Source organism: Neopelma chrysocephalum, unplaced genomic scaffold (assembly GCF_003984885.1).
Source record: "Neopelma chrysocephalum unplaced genomic scaffold, ASM398488v2 Primary Assembly neopelma1_42, whole genome shotgun sequence".
NCBI classification, from domain to species: Eukaryota; Metazoa; Chordata; class Aves; order Passeriformes; family Pipridae; genus Neopelma; species Neopelma chrysocephalum.
Window position 1 is genome coordinate 8184890 of NW_020897700.1, and position 24148 is coordinate 8209037.

The 24148-nt window shown below is 39.4% G+C and overlaps 2 protein-coding genes and 1 long non-coding RNA gene across 5 annotated transcripts in view; 2 read left to right on the forward strand and 1 right to left on the reverse strand.

Moving 5' to 3' along the window:
- Nucleotides 1–10720, forward strand: part of CFAP97 (cilia and flagella associated protein 97) — a 30253-nt gene extending 19533 nt beyond the window's left edge. For all 3 annotated transcript variants that reach the window (XM_027676609.1, XM_027676608.1, XM_027676607.1), the window contains exons 5-6: nucleotides 8018–8168; nucleotides 8839–10720. In XM_027676609.1, the coding sequence (XP_027532410.1) occupies nucleotides 8018–8168; nucleotides 8839–8966 (279 nt within the window). In that variant the 3' untranslated portion in view covers nucleotides 8967–10720. The remainder of the gene's footprint in view (nucleotides 1–8017; nucleotides 8169–8838) is intronic.
- Nucleotides 10721–13405: 2685 nt separating this feature from the next.
- SLC25A4 (solute carrier family 25 member 4) lies at nucleotides 13406–15450 on the reverse strand. The gene is made up of 4 exons (XM_027676615.1): nucleotides 15251–15450; nucleotides 14508–14994; nucleotides 14069–14209; nucleotides 13406–13726 (listed from the first exon to the last, which is right to left on the reverse strand). Exons 1-4 carry the CDS (start codon nucleotides 15359–15361, stop codon nucleotides 13569–13571), a joined length of 897 nt encoding a protein of 298 aa, XP_027532416.1. The 5' UTR covers nucleotides 15362–15450; the 3' UTR covers nucleotides 13406–13568.
- Nucleotides 15451–15539: 89 nt separating this feature from the next.
- LOC113964394 lies at nucleotides 15540–23738 on the forward strand. Its single transcript, XR_003533181.1, has 4 exons — nucleotides 15540–15748; nucleotides 16757–16957; nucleotides 17076–17242; nucleotides 23725–23738. It is a non-coding gene; the product is annotated as an uncharacterized LOC113964394 (long non-coding RNA).
- Nucleotides 23739–24148: the final 410 nt, after the last annotated feature.

The following is a 24148-nucleotide window of genomic DNA, read 5'->3' on the forward strand; positions in this document are numbered from 1 at the left end:
ATTGTTCATATGGGCAAGTGGGATTTTTTGGGGGGAAGGTAGAGGCTATGATGCTTTTTTCAGATGAAAATAGATTTTAGTTTATATGAGTTTGCTCTGCTTTGATATAATGTAATTTAAGAGGAATAACTGTTATTGTTAAAACACTCAAAACATTGGATAGCAGTCTGACTGTTCATCCTGCTTCATGCATCATGATTACTAGTCTCTCAAGAACAGGCTTGCTGAAGATAAAACAATCAATATGATGGCATCAAACCCATTATATTTTAAATGCAGAGGATACAAAGTCAGTGTCGGTTTTGGTTTTTGACTCATAGGTATTTGTCTCTGAATATTTGTAGTGCTCTGCTTGTCACAGGTTTTGTGATGGCAATCACAATAGCTTACTTTAGTGGAAAACAAAAATTCAGACTCATTTGTAAGGCAGAGTACTCAAATAACAAAAGTAACACTGTTTTGAATAAGATACTTTTTGATTGAATTGTAATACATACATGTAATGACATTTTCATATCTCCTACTTATTAGTGTGCTTGAAAAAGATAAAATATAATTAAAATAACTGTAAAATGTATACTGGAAATAATTTATTACTTTTTTCCCTTCTGTGTAAGTGTAGGTTGCATTTCCTTTTATATACATATAGACTGAGATACAGATTCAACATGGAGAAAGTCTGATTGCCCTATTCAGGAGAATCTGTTACGTTTTAATTCTTCCAGTTTTCAGACATCTGGATTGTTAAGACTTTGAAGTAGGAAACTTTCTCCCTAGCTCCACTGCACTGCAGTTGACATTATACTTCACATTATTATATTTCACAGTCTAAAAGAATTTAGCACAAGAATTTGTTATAGTTGTGTGATACTTCTCAGTGGCTGGGCTAGAAATGTGTATTTTGATTGGTGTGTTTAGGCTGGTAGGAGGGCTTTCTTCATGTGTTGGGGGTGGTGGAGGAGTTTATTTAAAATGTTGAAAACAGGACTTGCTGTAACACAAGAACCTTGATAATGGGAGTGTATTCTTAGGCTGTGGGGAGGAAGTGCTGTGTCACAGTCACTTAAGATGTAACAGTAATATGCTGTACTGCATAACAACAAATTATTCCAGTAAATTAATGTACAGGATGTTTTACAATACACTTTTGTTTACACAAAGACACAAACCTTTTCTCTTACGATATATTGCAGTATTTGTTCAAGACTATCTTGCCTTTTCACCCTTTGGATCAAAAATGCAGCAAACCTAAACACATATAGTCATTTCACACATTGCTATTTTAGTACACTGTAGATATTTATGGTGGTTGCGTGTAGTCCAAGAAATAATATTCTTCATTTACTTGTACATTTGTACTTTAGTTGTTGTAGTCATCAACATGGGCAGACATGTTTGATACGAGAATAATTCCTAGAATTTATATTAGGGTATCGTGCTAGTTTAGACTATAAAATTTGGTTTATTCTTTTCCCCAAACTCAGGATGATATATTTTGCTCCTCTCTTTGGAACAGTGATTCATCAGTACAGCTCTTGCGTTTTGTTTAACACTGCTATTGTTTCTCAGCAATGTTTTTTACTTTTTTATTCTTCTTGAAGTGTAGTGCACCGAGAGCATCACAGTTGTAACATATTAATTTTTCTAGCACTACTTTTTGGGATTACAAGTATGACATGCTTTTCTCTGAGACTCTAAATAAAAGAGCATCTCTACCCTGCCCATTAATGACTTTTTTTTGCTCTATATAGACAAAAGTATGTGCTTTATGAAGTTGTTTTCTTCTGGTCAGCAGCTTTCTTCACCTTTGTAGATTTGAAGAGGTGGAATTCCATGGAACTTCCTTATTAATCTTCTGTTACTTCTCAGGAGTTCTTTTATACAAGGCCTGAGGGTACTTCATACTGGATATGCCGCTTGATACACCTTAGTGAAATGTTGGTTGGAGAAGGATAAAGAGTTTTGTAAATAATTCAAGAACAGAAATGTACAACAATAGTCTCTGCAGGGAGTTAAAGAGTTTTGATGCAGAGATCTTTTTTTTCCCCCTGTTGATGTACAGCTTTCATAATTTCTTGCCCTGAGGTTAACAACTTGTCTAGGGAAAACTTTCATTATTTCCACTCCATTCTTGGAGTAATGTCTATACTTACTGTTACCAGAAAGCTTGATTTCTGGTGCAGGCATTTGGCATCAGAGGTGATGCAGGGAGTGTAAGTCAAATTTTAAGAAATTAGAGGGGAATCTGAATGGTTTAGTGCTCTCTAGTTTTGTGAAAGGGTGCCAGGAGGTACAGGGAATATATGTTCCCATAGACTCTATTAGAAAGAGCTAAGGTGGAATAAAAAGATGCATTACTCTGAAGAACAGTAGTTTTAAAGTACTGATTTATGGAAAAAGCACAGTTAGCAAAATAGATTGCTGCTAAAATTAATGCCATAATTTTGTACTTGCTGCTTTTGACCGTGTACTTTCATAAATGGAACCTGCTTTTGGTGGCTTATCTGAGCTAGCAAGACCAGAGTGCCGTGCTTGCCAATAGAGGATGCTGCTGATTCAGAAAACATTCTACTGCTATGTTTGAAGATATTCTCAACTCCATCTCTTCTTCAGTGGAAAGGGACTTAAGTGTGACTGATGTGTTACTTTTTCCCATGTCTGCATGTAGTGTGTCTATCTGTATTGACATATTAATCATTATTTTTGCCAGTATAAATAAGATACTCAACTTCATGGACTGGACACTATATGCCATTGAAATATTTAATGGTTTGTTGTGTAATGCAAAAATCTATACTGGCATATACAGGTAAGTGTTTGGGATCCTTGAAATACAGATTTGCAGCCATCACACCATTCTTCAGTCACTTCATTAGAACTTATAAGTAATTAATATCTCTGTGTTTGTTTTCTCTTGTTTTTTTTTTCATCATTTTTATAAATTCCAACTAGGATTTAGGTGTTAGATGACCTTGGTGAGCTAAGCTGCTGTGTTCAGGCAGGTTCCTAGGGGACAAGTGACCTTTTCAGTTCACACTGGAATTTCACTGGAAGATCTCAGCAGCTCTGGCACAGCAGTTCTCAAACCTTAACTTAAGGGAGATAAGGGTGTTCTTTTTTTGTATATATTTGGTCTTTCTATGCATCCCTGTGCATTCTTCCTGCCCCATGCTTTTATGGCTCACTGTACATAACATTCCATGTTCTTCTTTCCCCCACCTCATATTCCCACAAAATGAACCCTAAGCCCCAACAGATCCAACCCTGCTCTCAGTTCCAGTATAGTCACTCTTCTGCACAAATTAAATCACTTATTGTGTTCCTCTGCAAGGGCAGTCTTTCTCTTTTCACCTACTTGGTTCCCCAAGTCCTCTCTGCTGCAGATTCATTAATGCTTCTCCCCAGTACTTGCTGTAGTCAGTGGCCCCTACCGGCACGAAGATCCTTCAGGGAGGCTATTTCCCTTCTTTAGCAGTCTGAGCTGGCTTAGTCCTGCTGGAAATCCTGAACCTCCTTTAGAAATACATTTGTTGCATTGCTGTGAAGGTAAATAAATGTGTATTCATTTGTCTCCATTTAATGGTGTAGATATGCATGGTAATGGGTGAGGAATAAAGGGCAAAGGAGGGATAGTGCTTCTGGCCATCCCCCTACCTGGCTGCTACCACGTACACAAAATATACCTTTGATCCTGTGCTGCACAGCACCTGTCCTGCCATCTGTGTTGTGCTGCAAACAGGGCAAACTTCTAGGCATGGAAAGAAATAGGAAGGGGAGGGCACTGGTCCATCAGGGTTGCACCTGAGCACCATGTACTTCCCTCCCTAAAAGTATTCCACACTGCTTTTTCTCTGCCTTCCCTTTGTCCTGTGTCCAGGAACCATCCCTGGAGTCAGAAAGCATCAGCAGGCCTTACATGGTTGTAGAAAGAACACCAAGGTTGTTGGCCTTACTGGTCTCAGTCTGGAGAAGAAAGCTGTAGAGAATGCAGTTGAGGTCTTAGGAACTCAGAAGTACTCTTCTTAGGTCTTAGGAACTCAGAAGTACTTGGGTTGGTGGCTCCTCAGAAACACAAGCACACAGGGTTGTATATGATATTTTCACTTACTAAATTCAAAGGCATTGTATGCCGAGACTAAAGACAAAACATTGGTATTTCCTGAGATTACAGAGTGCAATGCAAAAAGAAGTTTCCACAGCCCTCTAATTGGGGGAAGCTGTCAGGATGTGGGATTGGCACACAGATGTGCCTGGCTAAAATATACTACAATACAGTACAAATACAGTGTAGTTCTGTGATGATAGTATTTAGGCTGTAGGCTCTTTGTGGTCAAATTTCTTATGGTCTTTAGGTTCCCGACCCAGACTTAAGATTCCTGAATACTGCTATGGTAATTATAATAAAGACTGACTTAGTGGCATGTTCAGGAAAAGCTTTGAATATTTTGCAAACTGCTTGAATTTATGGGGGGGGTCTGTACTCTTAGCCTATTTTCCTTGTGGTGATGCCAGCCACACATAATAGCTGCTCATTTAAAAAGACTTTTCTGTAGATTGAAGAACTCTAAGAGTTTTTTGACATTCAGAGTTTGTCAGGTTAGAGCTAGTTAGTGCAATTGGCAATTAAAGAAAATTACAAGTACTTGTATTGATAATGACAGAAAACTGTCCTTGAATGCAGTTATCTGTTTCCCCCTCCCCCACCTGGACTCTGCAAAGGGACAGTGTGGTCACTAACATCAGTGACATTAGAGCAGGCATAATATAAATAAATTTGAACAGCTGTCAAGGAACACTAGTCAGCTGGTTAGGATTCAGAGGAGGTGAAACTGAAACCTTCATGCTTTTAAAAAGCTAAGTAACCAAGAAACAGTAACATTTTTTACCTTCTCTATGAACTCAGTTTAAGAGTGCTACATTTTCAGTGATTTTTTTTTTCCTTCCTTTTTCAACACAGATGCAGGAAAGTCTGTACTGATTATTTTATATTTCATGGAATCATAAAATATGCTGAGTTGGAAGGGACCCACCATAGAGTCCAACTCCTGCACAGGACATCCCTAAGAGTCATACTATGTGCCTGAGCGTTGTCCAAATTTTTTCCTTTTTCTGACAGCATTAGAATTACCTTCAGTCTTCTCCTGATGTGTCCAAAATTGAATTACCAGATTTTAGTTTGGCCTAGTGTATAGAAGCAGTTTTTAAATTTTGTTGGGTTTCTATGTTCTCTGCTTTTTGGCAATCTGACTTTTCCTTCTGTCATTGACAATATGTATTTTAGTGTCTTTATAGATACTTATCTATGTCCAGATGCCTAGATTTATAAAGGATTGTTCCATTCCTAGAAGGTAATCGTGCAGGAACACCCACTGTGATTTTTTTATTATTTTTTAATATTCTACTTTTACTTTAAACTCAGTAATAAAGTAAAAGAAGATGGGGAAAATATAAGCCTGGGAAGTCTTTTGCCAAGCTTGGGAGGTCATCAGTGGTATGATACTATATATGTATTGAGCTTGAATCAAGAGCTATGAGGAACTACAATGTGATTTAGAGCAATTAATAACATTCCTGCCATTAGTGTCTGTTATTCATTATTTTTATTCCTTAAAATTTGATTGGGAACATATATTTGGTTCTAAACACCTGGATTATTTTCTGTGATGTGATTCTTTGATAATTGAGATCAGTGATGAAATTTCTGTTTACTTTAGTGATGCATGATTAAGGCTCCTGTCTTCAGTCCATTTCTCAAAAGGAGAACATAATGAAATAATTAGTACATTTATATGTGTAACTGATAAAGAACATCTGTTCAAGGTACTTGTACTTTGCACAAAGTAGTTCCTCACTTAAGAACCTCAAGATTGTAGGGTTGGTAATAAAAACATAACAATTGGATTAGTTCTGGGTTACAGATTTAGTAGGTCAGGGCTGCCATTTCAGTGTGTTGATGGGTTCATTTCTGTATGCAGCAGGCTGTTCTCCAAACAGCAAAATTCACGTCTGCAAATAGTGCGTAAATTAACATGCCCTCGGTACAATCTGCCGCAGAGGGCAAGGAAACCTCAGGAGCTGTTCTCCCATTCTCTGGAAAAGCTTTCCTTCAGACCCTTCTGCACCACGGAATCTATATCTGCTCTTTCCATAGCTCAGGGCTCAATCAAGTCCAGTGATAACCTGTTCAAAAAGTAATATTTTAGTACTGAGAGGTCTTTTTTTTTTTTGCTTTAGTAATGGGAACTTAATACATGTCAAAATACAGGCATAAAAGCAAAACCAGACAATTGTATTTATTTATAAAGAATAAATATATGTAAATATTGTATGTTCAGAATCAAGCTTGAAATTAGTGCACTGTTAAGGTATGCAAGTTTTATGACGCTGTTACAGTTGAGTGCAGATTTGAAACATGCTTGACTCATTGGAAAGTCACTTCTACAGTTTCCCTGATCCATTTGTGATGGAATTGAATGTATTGAGAGCTTCCATTTTTAATACTGAAGGTAAATGGGTGATCTCTGCAACTCTAAATGTATATAACTGTACTAGGAGTTGCAGATGAAGTTGTTAGTAAAATATTGGATGTAACATTTAGAGACAAGTCTACCATTTCATGTTCTGTAATTGACTTTAGTGAAGAGCTATTTCTAGCCGAAGTCCTTCTTTTGACTTTTGCTTACTTAGGTATTTCCACTTGACTGTGAACTGGCTGGCACTTGTTGCAGGCACTTGTGACATGTTATGTCTGAGCCAAAATCACTTGTCCTTTCTCTCTTGTGTGCTCTGTGCAGGTTTCTAGTGCCCATGCATAAACTACCAGGAATTTGTGGATTCCTGTTACAGTTAGACAATGACAACTGACATCTTGTGAATCCTATACTATTTCCTAAGTCACTTATTGTAATTTTTTGTATTCTTATTTAAAAAAAATCAGTACGTGATTGGGGCTGCAGTTTAATGGTGATACAGACAGCTTCTTGACTTCTACCATATAAGTATGCATCTAGACAATACATCCTATTAGCAGAGTTATTTTTAGTGCTTCGGAGACTTCTGAAAGCACAGTTTGCATTGTTTGTTGTTCATAGGATGCATGTCGAACCCTGAACAGCAATGGTTGTGTCATTGCCAAATGTTTGTAGGCCATGAAATGAACTGAAATTAGTTAGTAGAGGAAATGTGTAGATCTATGTGAGGCAAACACTGAAGATGAAATATATTAAAATTTTGAAGTTGTTAATTGGATATTGCATGTAGCTGGGTACTTCCCAATTTGTCCTCTTATCAGATTCTTTTTTTAGATTATCAAAATTTCTTAAACCAATAAATCCTGTTTCAAGTAAAAGTAATTATAGAATAGGAAACTGTATCTTACAGATACTATGTAAGTAGCTATTCCAATTTATCACTTATTGCATGATTGCCAGGGCTAATTTCAACAAGAGGAAATGATGTCTGTATCAATAATTTCAACTAGAGTCTCTTAAAATTACATTATGGATAAAACAAAGTGTGTCCTGTGGATGGATGTTTGTGCTTTCCTTTTGAAATTTGTTTCACAGAATTGGGGTCAGTAATTCTCTCTGGGGATCATATAGGGCAATATAAAATGGTCAACCCCTAACTTCTCATCCTTCTGGAAATTCAGAAGGGAGGACTAACCAAAGGTCAGATTAGAAGAGTGCAGGCCACTTCCTCGCTACCTTTACTATCACCAAATAGATGTATTGTTTCAAGTTACCATAAAGTACAGAGAACTTTCAGGTACTAAAGATGTACTCAGTGTAGAACTGATGATGTGCAAGGGATAGTTACAGTTTGTGTCATCTCATAACACTGAGAAAAGAATTGAACATGAGCAGAATAGCTTGTGCTGGTCACCAGTGGAGAAGTTCGTGTTACACACTGCTAAAACTTTGGGGTTTTTTGCAGGTCAAATAAAAATCAGTTTGTATTTGTTTTGTAGCATCTTGTTCATTCTTTCTCCTTGATGGTATTTTTCTTCAATATTAAGGCTTTCCTGAAAAGACTGGAAGCAGTGAAACCAACAGCTGGTATGAGACGTTCTGAACAACTGAGGGACTATCACCGCCAGATGAGTTATCTGACTTCTTCACCTTCTGTAAGAAGGGCTAAATCTCCTTTCACCCAGCTTAGTCCTCCGAGTAAGTACTTTGAAGTTGCAGATTATTGCATTTCTATGCATGTGTTTATCTTCTTATAATTCAGAATTGTGAAACACTTACTGTTAAGAATAGCAAATATGTTCCTTTCTCTGTTGTCTTTAGATTGATCATTTATCACACAGAAATCATTAAAGTGATTTTTCTTTTACTCATACCAAATATATGATGACTATATGCATTGTTTTGTTGCCCTCCTAGATTTCTAATAAATTATCTTGTCCGAGAAGAAAAAATCCCTGTTGTAGAGTGTTCCTAATTTTGCCAATACTGAAAGAAGAATAGAAGGGGGAAAAAAAAACCAACCAAAACACTCACAAAAACCTCAATGAAGATTCAAATTCTCATTCAGAAAATGTAGATGTACTGATAGTAGCCTTGTTTTTCTCAGAAATTGTGTGTGTAAGATTTGGAAGTAGGTAATGTGTCCCTATAGATCCATGTATGTTGGGTTAAAGAACCACACGCCTGAATTCTTTGTCCTGATCATTTACAAACAACTCATAACATTTTGGGTTTGTATTCAATTTACTGTGAATTGTTTGGGGTTTTTTTCTGTAAACTGTGGTAATGACCATTGCAGTAGTAACATAGCATGAAGTTTTCTGTTGTACTGAGCACAAGCATTCTCCCTTTGTGTGTGTGTTAACAGGAGGAACTTCAAGATTATCCACTGTACAAAGTACACTGAGCCAGAGAAACGAAAAGCCCATGTCTGATTTAGCCAGTGGGGTATTACAGAGACCTAAACCCACTAATGTCCGTGCTGCTTGGTTGTAAGTGTGTTCTTTGCCTCGCATTCTGATATGATCCTCAGACTTCTATTTTTAGTGCTTTTGTAAATTCTATGTGCAAAAGTATTTCTGCATTGTTCAGTGATTACAATGCATTGCATTTAATATAATTGCTTATAAAATGTTTTTAAGTGAACACTTTCCCTTATTCAGTGTTTTCCATGAGAGGAAGAACTTAGGAAAGAGAGGGAGATAGCTAAATGGACAAGTTAAATCAAAATTTAACTATTATTTTATTCTCAGAAGTGGAATTGGTATCCATAACATGGAAGGACAGAATTACTGCACTATAGGTGCAAGATGTAAATAAAATCTTTAAAATTTTAATAATACTTTAAATACTGCATTAAATTCATAAGTATATGCTTCATTCCTGGATTGTCCTTGCTTTTCATCCTGGCTTTATGTAAGCCTTCTGAAATTTGTGGGTCGTGTTCTTGTGACTGAAAGAATCTTTCACAGCAGTGTGAAGGGGTGCAAAGCAGATTGTGTATTCCTGCATGGTGAGCTAGAATACTGAGGCTGCAGAAGATGATGTTTTGCCACTCTTAAACATTCAACACCTGGAGTATGTTTTGTACGCAAGGCTGTGTCTCTTCCAGAATTAAAAGGATTTGGGAATTTGTATCGAAGATGTATTGGGACATTTGTGTAGGAAAGAAGCATCTGATATTACTTGAACAAGGGTAAAGACTGAAGTGAACAGCAGTTTCAGATTCAGTGTAAACAAGAATAAGTTCTAGTTATTTCTCAACCTAAAGAATAATATTAAGTAAGGGAAATACTTCATGGCCCTGCTTTTGCAGATGCTTGCTCTTCTCAATGGGAAGATGCAAACTTGAACTGCAGGAAACATCTTCAATATTTGATTTTGAGAGTGACTACTAACCAGGATTTAGAAACAAAAAAACAGTAGAAAGCAGTCTTGTTATGCTTCTTAACCTGTTTTTAAATGTCACGTTCATACCAAATATTTGTAGTAATGTCAGATAAGCTCCAGTAGCAACATGCATTTACAAGGAGAGTAAAATCTAATGGACTTGGTAATCACAAATAGTAGGTGGTGTGGTTTATTTCTATACATAAAGGCAAACTTTCAGTGAGCTTGTTTTGTAGGAATGTAGCCATATAATAGGAGCATAAATTGTGATGCCGCTGTCTGTGGATATTGCTGAAACCTTGCTTGCTTTCCCAGCTTCTTCCCAGGAGACATACAAGAAATCTCTATATTGTGAATAAAGAATAGTTGGTAATGCTGGGTCTTAGCCCTATGACAAGAAAAGTTTATTATTCTTTGCTATTGCTTGCATGAGGGCTTAGGCTTTTGGGTACTCTGCATTGTAACACACTTTTTACTTGGTCCTGGGTGATAGTTTGGCAGAGCTGCTGCACTTGGTGACCTGCAGATCAAATTTAGCTGTTTGACAATATTTGAACTTTTAACTTTAAGCAACATTGAGGCAAACAGATTTGTATTGCGATTATTTTTCATGGATAGGAACTGTAAGGTTTTGTATAGTACTGCTGTATTTATTTGTATTATTGTGCTAATTAAAATTACTCATACTTTTAAGGTTTTCGTCCTTGAATCTGAGTATCAGAGTCACAGCTTAAATACTTCTGAATATGATAATTTTTTTGATTACTTTCAATTGCTTCATCTTATTTAACTTTGGTATGAAAAACTGTCAATTTTGTATGTCGTTTGTAAATCATAAGAAATAAAATATTTAACGTGAACTGCCATTGCAGTGGCTTCTTTCAGAATTTTATAAATGGTATTAAGATGCAAAGGACGTTGAATAGCTTGGCACATAGAAAACCAGAAAAAACACAGGTTTCCCAGTGTTCAAGTATTGGATGTAAGGGAATAATGGTTTCGTCACAGGCTTTAGCCTGCATAGTTTGCCTGTGACCAGGTATTGCAAAGGTGTGAAAGGAGTAGTGTCAATTGACTGTGAGTTCAAGTAGAAATTAGAGACCATCTGCAAAGTCTTCTAATTTCCAGGCTTTCAGAGCTTAGAGCTGCATTTTAGGTTACACTTCCAGTGAGTGTTACACTGAGTGTCACAGACTCAGGGCAGAGCTGCTTTCAGGGGAATGGTTAATTCATCAACAGTTTTGAACTCCGATCACAAGCATCTTTATGGAGACTGCTGCCTGCAATCTGCCACAGCATATGCATTGGCATTCAAGCAGAAATAAACAGCCATTTACCTTCAAGTGTTTTCTGTATGTTTTCTTTCATGTACGGCCTCTTACCCCAGTGGAATTTTCCTGCATTGATACTCCTCACTTTCCTTTTTAATAGTCTTTATTCCTCTCTCTATGTTTGTGGGTTTTTTTCCTTTTTCTTTTCTGGAATGCAACTTCATTTATACTTCCAAGTAAGTTTCTTTGTGTCCTCTTAATTGTCTTATTCATTCATAAATACACTTTCCCCCCATTGTTTGGTAACTCTGCCTATTACAGTCCATCATTGTCTCTGCCATCTTTGTAGCCAACTTCAGTCTTCTCTAACACATCCAAATGCCATTTGCAACCTAATCAGTGAGCTAAATGTAAAATGGAGAGTTGGAGTGTGTTAGCAGGCTTCTCATAAGGAACCATTAGGAATGTAGAGGAAGGAGAAAAGGAAGAGAAGTGAAACTGGCAGCTAAAGCTTTTAAGGAAGACTAATGCACTTTGAAAACTAGTAGAAATATTTTCTTCACAAATTTATGGTTTGATAGATTGTGACCATGGTTATTTACGATGGGAAAGAAAACAGACCAGATAGCTAGAAAGCAGGTGTTTAAGATAGTGACCATGAAAAAAGGGAGATGTAACAATCAGGCCAGGTTTTGTCTTGGGACAAATAATTTAAATTTGGTTAATTTAAAAACAGTATCTTTTTTTTTTTGGACCAATTTTGCTTCAGTTCTTCAGGTGGATAGATAGTTTCCAGACACTGTTTAGTGGTCTGTACCTGCCTTCAGGGAGAACAGAACTGCTGGTCGAAACCTGTGGCAGACATACAAACCCTATCACGCCAAGGGGCAGAGAGCCAGAACCACCTGCATCTGACAATAAATGTTTCAAATATAGAAGAGGGATAACTGGGAGGCATACATATGAAGTAGTAAAAGATGAAAGTGAAATAAAAATTTATTTAATGATTACTTGCTTAGTCTTACCCTTTGGCCAGGTTGTCCAGAGAAGTTGTGGATGCCCCAACCCTGGAAGTGTTCAAGGCCAGGTTCGATGGGGCCCTGAGCAACCTGGTCTAGTGGAAGGTGTCCCTGCCTGTGGCAGGGGGTTGGAACTAGGTCATCTTTAAGGTCTCATCCAACCCAAACCATGCTCTCAATCTATGATTCTTTTCCTAGGTGGATACGTACCAAATTTTTGTTTATATATAGCCAAACTTAACAACTGAAATAGCCACAACTCACTTTCTCTTCTTTGCCTGATTGAACAGCTTATTCTTCAGTGAGTTCACAATCATGCAGCATCTAAAGTTTAAAAACTGTATTGAGCATGTTCTGATCTCACTGGTAATTAATAGCTCAGTGTGTTCATAATGGTGTAGTTGAAAGTGTAGTTATTTTAATAACTCAGGAGTATCCCACTCTAGAATACTTTTTCAAGTAAAATAAGCAGCAATGACTTCACTATTCAACGAGGACACACCTCAAAGTTAAGGATAACATAAATTATCAAAGCAGCTAAGACTATATGGAAACTTATCTCTAAGATAACTGGCTGCAGTACCCTCAAACTCAATCCACTTGGTTTTGCAATTGTAGAATTATCAATAACCACCTACCCCTAAAGCTCTGTTGAAAAAACTTTGAAGAGACAGTCACTAACAGTGTGCTGATTAGCACATCACTTTAGAAGACACATGCTTGTAATGAGTTCAGTGTACTGAAAACAACAGAAAAAAGTTCATTAATATATTAATTTATTTCATTTCAGTTTTAGTTCAATTGAACCTCAGAGCAGACAACTTTTTGCTTTGTCACAATACAGGGAACCTTTGAAACACTTTATTTCCATATTCTACAAAGAATGGTTGAAAAATCAGATTATGGTTTCAACCATAAAACTGTGTAATTTGTCAGTGAAGAGGCTGCAGTTAGGAACTCAGCCTGGTGCTTCAATAGAATTTATAGTTCCAGACATTTTCATTTACTATCATTAAAAAATAGAGCTTTAGAAGAAAACATGATTTTAATTCATGTTATATCATCACATGGTTGGGTATTTATGGTATTAAGCAATCTATTAAGAATGCACATTATTAGATTTTAGACTAGATATAGACCACCCAAGTCTTGTCTCTAGACAAAATCTATTACCTGCAATTTGAAGTATAATATATACACAGGTTCCAATATAAATGCTGGAGGAATTGTCATACAAAATGTAGCTGTGATGTAGTGGACAATTTTTTAATAATTGCATCCTCATCTCTGCCAGATACGTTACTCAAATTTTATTCTGTTTCCCTAGGAAATATTTTGTTGTCCATTACATCACAAGAGCATATTTTAAAAAAAAGTTGATTGAGAACAATTGAACTACTACATTATGATGTTCGGTTTTAGACGTACTTCTTGATTTCATCATAAAGTACTAATACAAAAGCTCCACCCATGCCTCTCAACACATTCGACCAGGCACCTTTGAAGAATGCTTTGGATCCTTCGTCTTTAGCTATCTTCTTCCAGCAATCAATTGTGCCCTTATACATAATATCAGCTGTGGAAACAAACATAAAGGTCATAAGACTTGAAGTTATACAGCAAATATGTTTCAACTTCCCCATCTTTAAACCAAGGAATAAGCAAAGTATAGCCCAGAATTTAGGTAATCAATTAAGGAAAAGTAATTCCCCACATGGAAATCAAGTAATTTCTCAGTCCTTTAAGTGAACATGACAGAAATAACCAACAATGTGTTTCCCGTAGGTTGTTTTTAAAGGATTCCATTAAGAAGGTCATTAGTTTTCCATAAGAGAAAAAAATATCCAGTATCTCCCATCTTATCTCAATGAAGAGATACTTTCTGCTGCCAGAATACCATAGAAGCATTTATTCTTACCTCCCTTTCGGCCAGACTGCATCATCATCCTACGTCTCACAGTATCAAAAGGGTAAGAAACCAGCCCTGCCACTGCAGTGACACTCTGGGCAATCATCCAGCTCACTACGATATGCACATTCTTTGGATCAGGCAACATACCTGTCATCAAGAACAAATGAGCAGAGTCAGAACAGAGGGAAAGGGTTGTGGGAAAGATGGCTGTGGAAGGAACAATCACCCACCAACCCCAGGAGTCAATCCAGAACCAAGGCGTCTGCTCAGAACAGCAAGTTGAGGGAGGCAGGAATGCATGTCAGAAACACCTGTGTGTGTTCTAGCACTGCACTCTGAACTGGTACTGAGCCAAGCCCTGCCTGTCCTTGTACTACCAAGTGCTCTAGAGTGCCTTTACTTGGATGGATCTTCCCTTGCAGTCACTCCTCCATGCACTTCTTACCCTTGGCCGTGTCGTACACCCCAAAATAGGCTGCTCTGTAGATAATGATGCCCTGGACAGACACGCTAAATCCTTGATACAGGCCCCTCAAGCCATCAGACTTAAAGATCTTCATAATGCAGTCGCCCAGCCCAGAGAACTCCCTCTCTGTAGCTCCTTTGCCCACATCAGCCGCCAGCCGGGTCCTGGCGAAATCCAGCGGGTAGACGAAGCAGAGGGAGGTGGCTCCCGCAGCACCCCCAGACGCGAGGTTCCCTGCGAAGTAGCGCCAGAACTGCTTGTGCCTGTCCACTCCGCCCAGGAAAATCTGCTTGTACTTGTCCTTGAAGGCGAAGTTGAGGGCCTGGGTGGGGAAGTACCGGATGACATTGGCCAGGTTGCCTCTCCAGAAGGAAGCGATGCCTTGCTCCTTGGGGATGCGGACTATGCAGTCCACGATGCCCTTGTACTGCTTATCGGCCGTGATCTGTTTGCTGGCATGCTGGACCTGCACGGGGGAGAAGGAGGAGGACGGGACGGTAGAAAGAGGGCACAGCAGGAGTGACCCCGCACGCTGAAGGGCACGGACGGAGCTGGCCCAGCTCCCGCCACCCCGAGGCGGTGCTGAAGGTCCCGGGCAGTACCCGCGTAACCAGAGCCGGCCGAGCTCCTTCCCATATTTAGTCACGCCAGGCAGTGCCTGCCGCGCCGGCACCACCTGTGGCGCGGCCCCACCGCCCGCCCGTCCCCCACTGCCCCCTCACCTGCAGCAGCAACTTCACTCTCTCGATGGGGGCGACAGCCGTCTTGGAGACGGCGGCGGCAATCCCGCCGGCCAGAAAGTCTTTGACAAAGCTGAGCGCTTGGTCTCCCATTCCGCGAGCCGGTCCGACACCCCCGCCCCGAGAGAGGCAACGACCGCGCACTTCCCCACCCGGCCGGCCAAATGGCCCCCCACCCCGCGCCGCCGCTCTTATACCCCGCGGCCTCTCGCGATAGGAGGAGACAGCCCCCGGGGCGCAGGCATTGGCTGAGCCCCCTGGGCCCGCCCCCGCCGGGTCCCCCTGGGCCGGGGCCGTGAGGAGCGCGCGGCCCGGGACGTTTAAAGGGCAAATTAAAGTTATCTGGGGCTGCCGGGGAACGCGGCGTCGGAGCATGTGCCCGCTGTATTAATAGCACAGGAGGGGACACGGGCAGCTGGCAGGAGCGCTCCAGGCCGAGTTAACCGTTCCGTGCAGGCAGGAGGCAGTGGCTGGGGGCTGGTGGGAGCAAGGGGGCTTTAAGCCTTGGCTCGTGTGCGTGGAGTCGCACAGAGAGGGATGAGGGGCACACGGATGTCGTGCCCTACAGCAAGGCTCACCAGGGTTGCACTGTCAGCTTGGAAGGTGGTGCCGTGTTCGTGAGCATCAGTGACCAGGAATGGGCTTGGGCCTCTCGAGTCAAGGCCAGAGAGCGACTTCGTGTTTTATGCACTATGTGAAGTTGCAGGCATCGAGGTTTCTAAATACCCAACATGGTCCAGGATGGCTTTCCCGAGGAGGAGACAACCTGCCTTCCTGCACTGTACCCCCATTTCAACCCTGCAAGGTCAGACCCCCGCAAAAGTCTCAGTCAGTCCCCTCCGAAGGAGGGAGGGAGGGGAAAGGACTCTGGGAAGCACAAATGTGCTTAAGTTGCTTGACTCACACCGCGTGTGAAAGAAGAAAGGCTGTAGCAAAATGCTGCCTTCATGCACAGTCTGGTTCTTAAGGAAACAATTGAGTCTCAAATGAAGATTACGCGGCTTATTCACTAGTTTCCCTGTTTCACAGAGTCATCAAGGTTGGAAGAGACTTTTGAGATGATCAAGTCCAACCATCAACCCAGCATCTCTCATCTGTTCTTTTTGGCTAACCCCCATAAGAAAGCAAGAGCTTATGACTGGTTGGGTGACTTGGCTGTGTGGAATAATTACATGAAAGGCAATGCAGCAAGCTGTAGATGCATACCTACAACTTTGCCTTAAAAAGCCATTAAGATGTGTCCCTAGGATAATGTTACACCGAGGAATTCATAAAGTAATGGGTCTGCTTTGATTTGGTAATACGGTATCAATAATGAAGATAGGATTCATCTTAATGTAGGTACTAAAAGATGTCCCACTAGGTGACATTCTCTCCAGGACAGCAGATGTCTTCTCACTGATGTGTCTGTTAGCGTAAGTCAATGAGACAGTAAATTTGATCCCTCATCTCTCTCGCCCTCTGCCACTCTTATGTCTGTTGAGGTAGAGGTCTCTTCTCATGAACCACAGCTCTGAGAAACAGATGACAGCTATAACTTCCAGGAGCACCCTTTGTACCTTGGCCATCCTGAGAAGATGGAGCCTGTCCCAGCTTCTAAGAAAGGGGAAGAGAGCCCCCCTGAAGAGACGTTTCCCCAAGCAAGGACCAAAAGCAGGTGCAAGCATAGGGGATCCCTAGAATTAGACTGTGAGTTGAGGGGAGTTTTGTTTAACACGTGTGGCTGTCTCCTACCTTTGACCTTTCCTTTCTCTTCCTCATACTTCACTCACCACAAGAAAGTAAATATCCCTTTACTTTTCCACAGGAAAGTAAATATCCCTTTAACATCTTGAGGTTTCTACTACTGGTTTCACACCCACATGGACCCACGGGATAGTGATGCTCACAGCTGCTGCCTGACTATCCAGACTGATAGGGTCTCCTCAGTGTGTGCACTCAGGTGTCAGCCAGTGCCCCACTGACTGGTGTATGGTGAGTCAGAGGTGGCAGAGTGGCAGTGGGAAGGTGCTGGGGAGGGAGGGGGAGTGGGGGACCTGGAATGAGACTGGAGTGGGGGTCTATGCTGAAAGGATCATTTGCCTACCTCTCCTCCACCATCTTTGGTTTAGCGCATTCTAATATTTTTTTAAATTACTATTTTATATCATTAAATTGCTTTTTTAACATGACATTTTAATGAAGTCTTTATCATAAGAATTCCAGTTATGTTTTGAAGTTATTGTTGTGTATCATCATCACACTCCATAGAGGTTCTTTGATTTAATAGATATTTCTGTACTATTTACCCATGACTGCCAGTACTTAGAGAAAGTAGTGCATAGCAAGTGAGTTGCCACTTTTTCTCCTTTTGCTTCCACTTTTCTGAGCCCAGATGCCTATTTCCAGGAGAGGCATGGCTTCCAAACAGTTTTAACAAAAGCAGGGCTGGACCCAGGACTTGTGTTGACTATGTTGAGGCTTATTCTTAATTTGTTTGATTTTTATTCCAAATGCCTGTTTTGGATCTTTCCTATCTATGATAATAAGGTTTTTTATGCTACCTCTTGTAGCAGTTCATATATATCCTGTGAGGAACTTACTGCTAACTCCACCAGTAACACCAGCTTGAGCATGAGCATAAACATTTCCACTAGCTGGAAATGTCATTAAAAAAAGCTAAAAGACCTTTGGCTTTTCATACAGTTAGTAGGTGTTTATTATTCAATATTCAGAATAGTTACTGATACTTTTGTAGAGAAATGGTTAAAAAAGTTCTGCAAGCTTTCTGAAATGCAAGCTTTTTGAAAGCCAGATTTTAAGCCTCATCTTCCTTAGATCTTTGCACCTTTGGATGCATTATCTGGCTTTCTAGGCTGAGTTTGTGGGTGCTTTGCACTGCTGGCATAGCATAAAGACACTGGAATTTGTTGTTAAAAGTTCTGAGCTAAAAATAATAACCTAGATCTACATTTTCAAGAGAGATTAGTGACTGATTGCATTGTGCTTTGGTGTCTGAATAGGCAGCTACAGGAGAGCAACTTTTCCAAAGTAGTGCATACCCTTGTTTAATTATATTTTCAAGACAGTGGGAACCCTAGCATTGAGGCTAGGCCAGACACAAAATAAAAAAGCCTTTCTTCAAAAGTCAGCAGTCCAAGCCTGACTGCAGATACAACAGGGAGCACAAGGAATCAGTCACACCATCCTGACTCCCAGCATAGACATTGATGGGTATATTGGCAAGATGCTAAGAAAAAATATGTGAGTATTTTCAGGAAAGATTTGTAAGATTATAGTAACTTGTCCTTGTGTAAGATTGATTTAAGTTTGTGGTCAGGAGGAGGAGAGTAAGAGAGCCCAAAGAGGCTAAATGAGGATAAGAGTTGAGAGAAATAACGAGTTTGCCGGTGACAAAGATAATCAAGAAGAATAAAATCATGTGGGCTCTGAGTTTTGTTTTGGGTAGATATTAGTGCAGGTAATTTTAGCTGGGTGTTGGTGTTATCTGTCTTAGGGGCCAACATTGATCTGGAGAGGGCAAAAACTGGACAGTAAGTGTAAGCAGCATATTGAGAAGGGAAGTGATAGTGCTGGAAATAGCGATGGGATTCAGCATAGGGTGTGTTTGTTTATTAGAGCATGTCTGTAATGTGAGGACAAGGAGTTGGAGGAAGGTCAAAACTTCAGAAGAAAACTGAGGCAGTGAATGAAAATTAATATGAAACAGATCAGAAGTTATGTTGTAACAGGACAAGCAGAATGTGTAAAAGTAGGAAGGAAAAAACACTCAACATGTGTGACAAGGAATAAACTTGTAGGAAGAGAGCATATTAAGATTTCCTTTGGCAAGGATTTGTGCAGAAGGTATTCAGGAAAAGAGCATTTAAAAAATGCATTAAAAATGGTGAAAGGCAGTCAGGTCTTCATTTAACTTGGAAAAGTAGGAGGAAAAATTAGAAGGATGTCATAACTGGAAGGGGAGACAATCAAATGGTTGTGGATGAAGTAAACCTGATCACAGGTCAGCCAGGAAATTGAAGCTGAAGGCAGAGTTTGGCAACCAGACTTCATGTGATAGGAGTGGAGAGTAAGAAACAGAGAACCTACAATCAATCTGTGCTAGAGAAGAAAGATAAAGCAGGAGGAAGAGGGCTGAGATTAGATGGGATTTTATCAACCTGCTGAGATTAAAATAATGGAAAGAGCAAATGAGAGGACATGAGGAAGGACACGGCAAGAGACAAAAAAGATCAGAGAGAAAGGGTGGGACAACAGATGTCAGGGGGAAAGCAATGGTTGCTGCAGACACCATCAAAGGAATAGCTCTTCCAGGGTGTAGGACACTGAGTAAGGGGTGCAGGGGAAATGAACAAACCAGGGCAAGGAGGCGTACAGGTGTCTGCTATAGGGTCAGCAAGGACATCAGCGTGAAGCTTGGAAGCTTCCTGAGCATGAGTGTGAGAAATTGTGATGAAAGGAAGAGAGTCAGCTGAAATCACAGAGGAGGGCTGATCAGAAGGAGTGGATTGACTGGTTGACAGTTCTTCATAGAGATGAGATATGGCTCAAAAGCAGATAAAAAGTGACAGGGATGGTGAGGGCAGCCTCCATGAGAGGGTAAGGGGTGGGATGTGATGAGAAACTAAGGTCTCTCTGGGAGGCTGAAGCTGCAGAGGGAGAGTCAGACAAGGACATCCAGGGCGTGTTGACACTGAGATTTAATAGGCCTGTGGGAAACATTTAAAGTGTATCTTCCAGCTGCAGCAAGTGAAGAGAAGAAAGAGGAGTGGACTGGTCAGAAGGACAGAGTAGGAATGCAAGAAGGGTTGATTGAGCAATGGTAAAGACTTGAGAGTGGGATAGATATAGGTGTGGCAAATGTCATTAAGGGCAAAAAGGAGGCAGAGTAAGAGGTAGGGTTTGTTGCCTCAGGTAGATTTTTTAAGAGACAAGAAGCAGCAGTTGAAGGAATAGAAAGAGAGGGAAAACTAGAGAAGTACAGAAATCAGTTGCAGTAAAAGTTCATATGAGAGATGTGGAGGAGTGGCCCACAAACAAGGTTAACCAAGTCAGACACTCTCTCTAGTCTGCAGTGACTGGATTCCTCTTGTGCAGGTGTGTGGCCAGGCATGTTATACTTTTGACAATCCCTGTTGACTGAACCAGTAATGAAAGTATATGTGTTGACTGAATGTCTTCTGCCACATTAATTGCCCCAGCGAAGGCAACTAACCTAAGGTTAATATGTTTTTTTCAGTTTTCAATGCTTCATTGACTTCACTTGTGGCTGCTCTGAGGTACTGGTGGAGAAGGCAAAGGTCCCTGAAAAGAGTGGGATGTGGAGAGCCAGGGAGAAAGGAAGCAAATCAAGCACCAATCCTGCAGGATTTGGTTCCTCATCAGAGATTTATTTATTTCACACAATTTTCAGAACCTTAGCTTCTTGTTCAATTCTGTTGCAATATCACGTATGGCAAGACTGCTTTGATTCAAATAAGTTGAGTACTAATTTCTGCTACAGTAGTTTGAAAAACTGAAATCACAGTCGTTACTCTGAAATTAATTTAACTTCTCTTTAGGACTGTACAGTAAATCCTTGGTATGCTTTAGGCAGAATAATAGTATTGCTAAGATTTAGAACTTAAGTGATTTTTCCTCATAGGTCTCAACATACCTTGAGAACAAAAAACAACTTTTATGTCACAGCTGTGCATTACAGTAAATAATTAATGGATGCTACAGGCTGTCATAAACATGTACAGTACTCTAGAATATCTGTTAATTGTTTGATTATTAATGCATTCATGCCACAAACATAACAGTATAGATTACAGATTCTGGTAAACTCATAAAGCAGAGGTATTGTGGACAGTTTCTAGACCATGGATATAAGCAAATTAATGACCTGTTAGACTCCATAATAGTTAATTTACTATTTACTAACTCTTCTTTGGTAAATATATTTTTGATATCAAGCATAAAAGTGACTCACTCAAGGTCATTCTGTCAGCATGTGTCAGAGCAAGGCATGAATGCAGGTTTCCAAGTTTTGCCAGACCTCTCTTGTACAAGACATTTGTATATATAATTTAAATTCCTTTCCCTCTCCACCTCTATGTTTTAATGGCTCAGGACAACCAACTAAAGTTGGAAATTGAGCCAGAAGCAGAGGGAGTTCTATCAGCAATAGGGTCAGCTTGTTGTCCTATTCTGGAACACCTCTCAGAGCTGAAGTGGATGAAGTAAGAATCTGCTCAAATGCATATAGGTAGATAGATGGGGTAATACGTATACCGAAATCAGGTTTTGTATTTAAGTAAGAGCTGTAAAAAAGTGTAACTGAACAGTAGTTTTCATTGCTTTATAAGTTCTGTTTCCTGTATGGTTTGATGTGTGGTTGTTTGTGATGATCTCAATCTAACAGAAAAGATTTGGCATAAAGTTGTAGAATTCAGCTGCCAAATACTGTTCTACTCAACTATAAGTGCACAACTGCGTAATGTTACACACACTCTGCTTCACTGTTATTACAAAATTAATTTATCCACACTGAACTGTGCCTTCACTCAATCCTTATTCGTGGGCAAGACTGCTGAAGAGAATAGAAAAGGATCTGAAAAGAAAATCAGTAAGGGTGTCAGCATTGGGCTAATGGTTGATTGGCTTTCTCAAAATTGTAAGTTATGGCAATTACTGCAATAATATGAAAAGTCCAGATTATGTTTATTCCTATAATACCAGTAAAGCTTATTCAGAACAACCATAAAGTAAAATTTGAAAACCTACTTTACAAGGAATATTGTACTTTTTCTTTTGGTGTAGATCTCTACAGAAAATAATTTCTTTAGTCATTGGCAAACACACATCATTATGTGGTGGAGCATATATCCTTTCTTGGATTCAGTGATTTTCAGGTTTTGTGTTTCCAGGGAAAAAATACATGCTGAGAGGATCTCTGATATTTATATAAAAATATGTATATATATATGGGGGTTTTATAATTCTAGTTGAAACTTATTTTGCATGGAAAAAAATGAGATCTGGAGATTGTTGTGTTTTCTAACAGCTGTGCAAAAACTATGACCTTCAGGGCAAAGGGAAGGTCAAGGTTTGCCTCTCAAGAAAAGCTTATATTTCCAGGGTCCTAATTGTTATGTTTCATCGATACTCAAACCTTCATTTTCCTATTTACTACCTTAAAATATTCTATTTTCTATCATTTTTTGTCTTATTCTTCCTAAGGGATTGTGCTAAGAGATATTTAACACGTACTTCGCTTTTCTACATGTTCCGGTTTATTCCCAGAGATATGCTTGTCATGGTGTTCACCAGGTTTCTTGGAAGGTGTGACAGCTGCAAACAGAATCAACAATGTCTGAGCAGGTGTGTGGTCAGAGCAAAGCTCAGTTATGGGCTGAAGCCCTCTATATTTTCCATAATATACAATAAAATTTTCTCCTGCAGCTAGAAGTAACACTTCTTCACAGTGGCATTCTGAATGTGTATTATGTCCTGATTAAGAAATTCAGTTCGTCACTGAGTTCTCCTACTTACTTAATGGGGTTCTGTTAATGTTTGTTTATTTCCAGACTGGAGAAACACTGGGTTGGTAGATGCAGAATTCAGATGCACCTGCCTGAGTTCCATGACCAAGAAAATAGGTCTAATTTGTTTTCAAAGTTTAGCAAAGCAAAGCTATTAAAAAGTGAAAGTATTAATATAGACTTTTCTGACAATGTTTGCAACATGCCCTTCTTCAGAAAACCTTTTGTGTTGGAAGAATGTGTAGTAGGTCACGTAGCCCTCTTTGCGTAGTGCAACATTCTTTTCATCATTCGTGCAATTCGTGCATCATCGTGTGATGACTGTCATGTTCAGCTTTCCATAGCTCTGGGGACTCTTGCATATTTTTCAATTGCCTGCCTCTTCTTAGAGTTGTAAGGACTTGTTCTTTGCTCAAGCTTACCCTTCTAAATATTATTTTAGTATCAATCTTAATGGGATAATGCAAGTACTTGGTCTTTGCTCAATTCATTTTTTCATTGTTCTTTGTGTTGCAGTAATTTTTGAGTATAAAAAAATTATTTAAGTTGATCTTTTTATGTTATGTTTATGTTTTTAGGTTAATCTTCTGGGTTCTAGTTGCTAAGTTGCTTCCCTGTGTGGTTTTACTGCTCTAGATATTTTAAAAATCAGTTGTTTCAAGCAGACAGATTTGAATTAAGTTAAATTATTTCAGTGATTTATTTGGTTTCCATCTGCTATTTCTGACAATACATCTGGTTATAATATAATAATTTTCTTTTTAATAACAGTGTCAATATTGTTAGTTCCTGCTCAAATTGCTACCTCTCCCTGCCTTCAGATATTCTGTAGAGTTTCTCATTCTGTGATTTTACTTTAGACTAGTCTTTCTTCTGTGAAATAGTTCATAATTTTCTTGCTGACAATAATTTTATTTTCATATATTGTAGGACAAACTGAAATTATTTCTGACAACAGTATATTTAACTGAATCAGAGCTTTGTGTTCAGATAATCTGCACTGCAGTAGCAAAACAAGGTAACCATGTTTTTATAATACAGAAACAATTTCATGCATTAAGCGTAGATGTCACTGTTACACATACTTCCAACAGCTATTACCACAACAATTCTAATAGAAATTCAAGCTTATTTTCAATAAAGTGAGAAATGAACAAATTATATTACTCACTGACTGAATCATCAATTTTTTATCACCCTACGTGCTGATTGAAAAGGCCACAAATACATTGTTGCTATAATTCAAAATGTAATAACTATAATGCCAGAGATGTTTTTATAATAAATTGAGGTATTAGTCTTTCTATATATTGCAAGAAAATGGCAATTTAAGACCAGCTCCATACCACACATT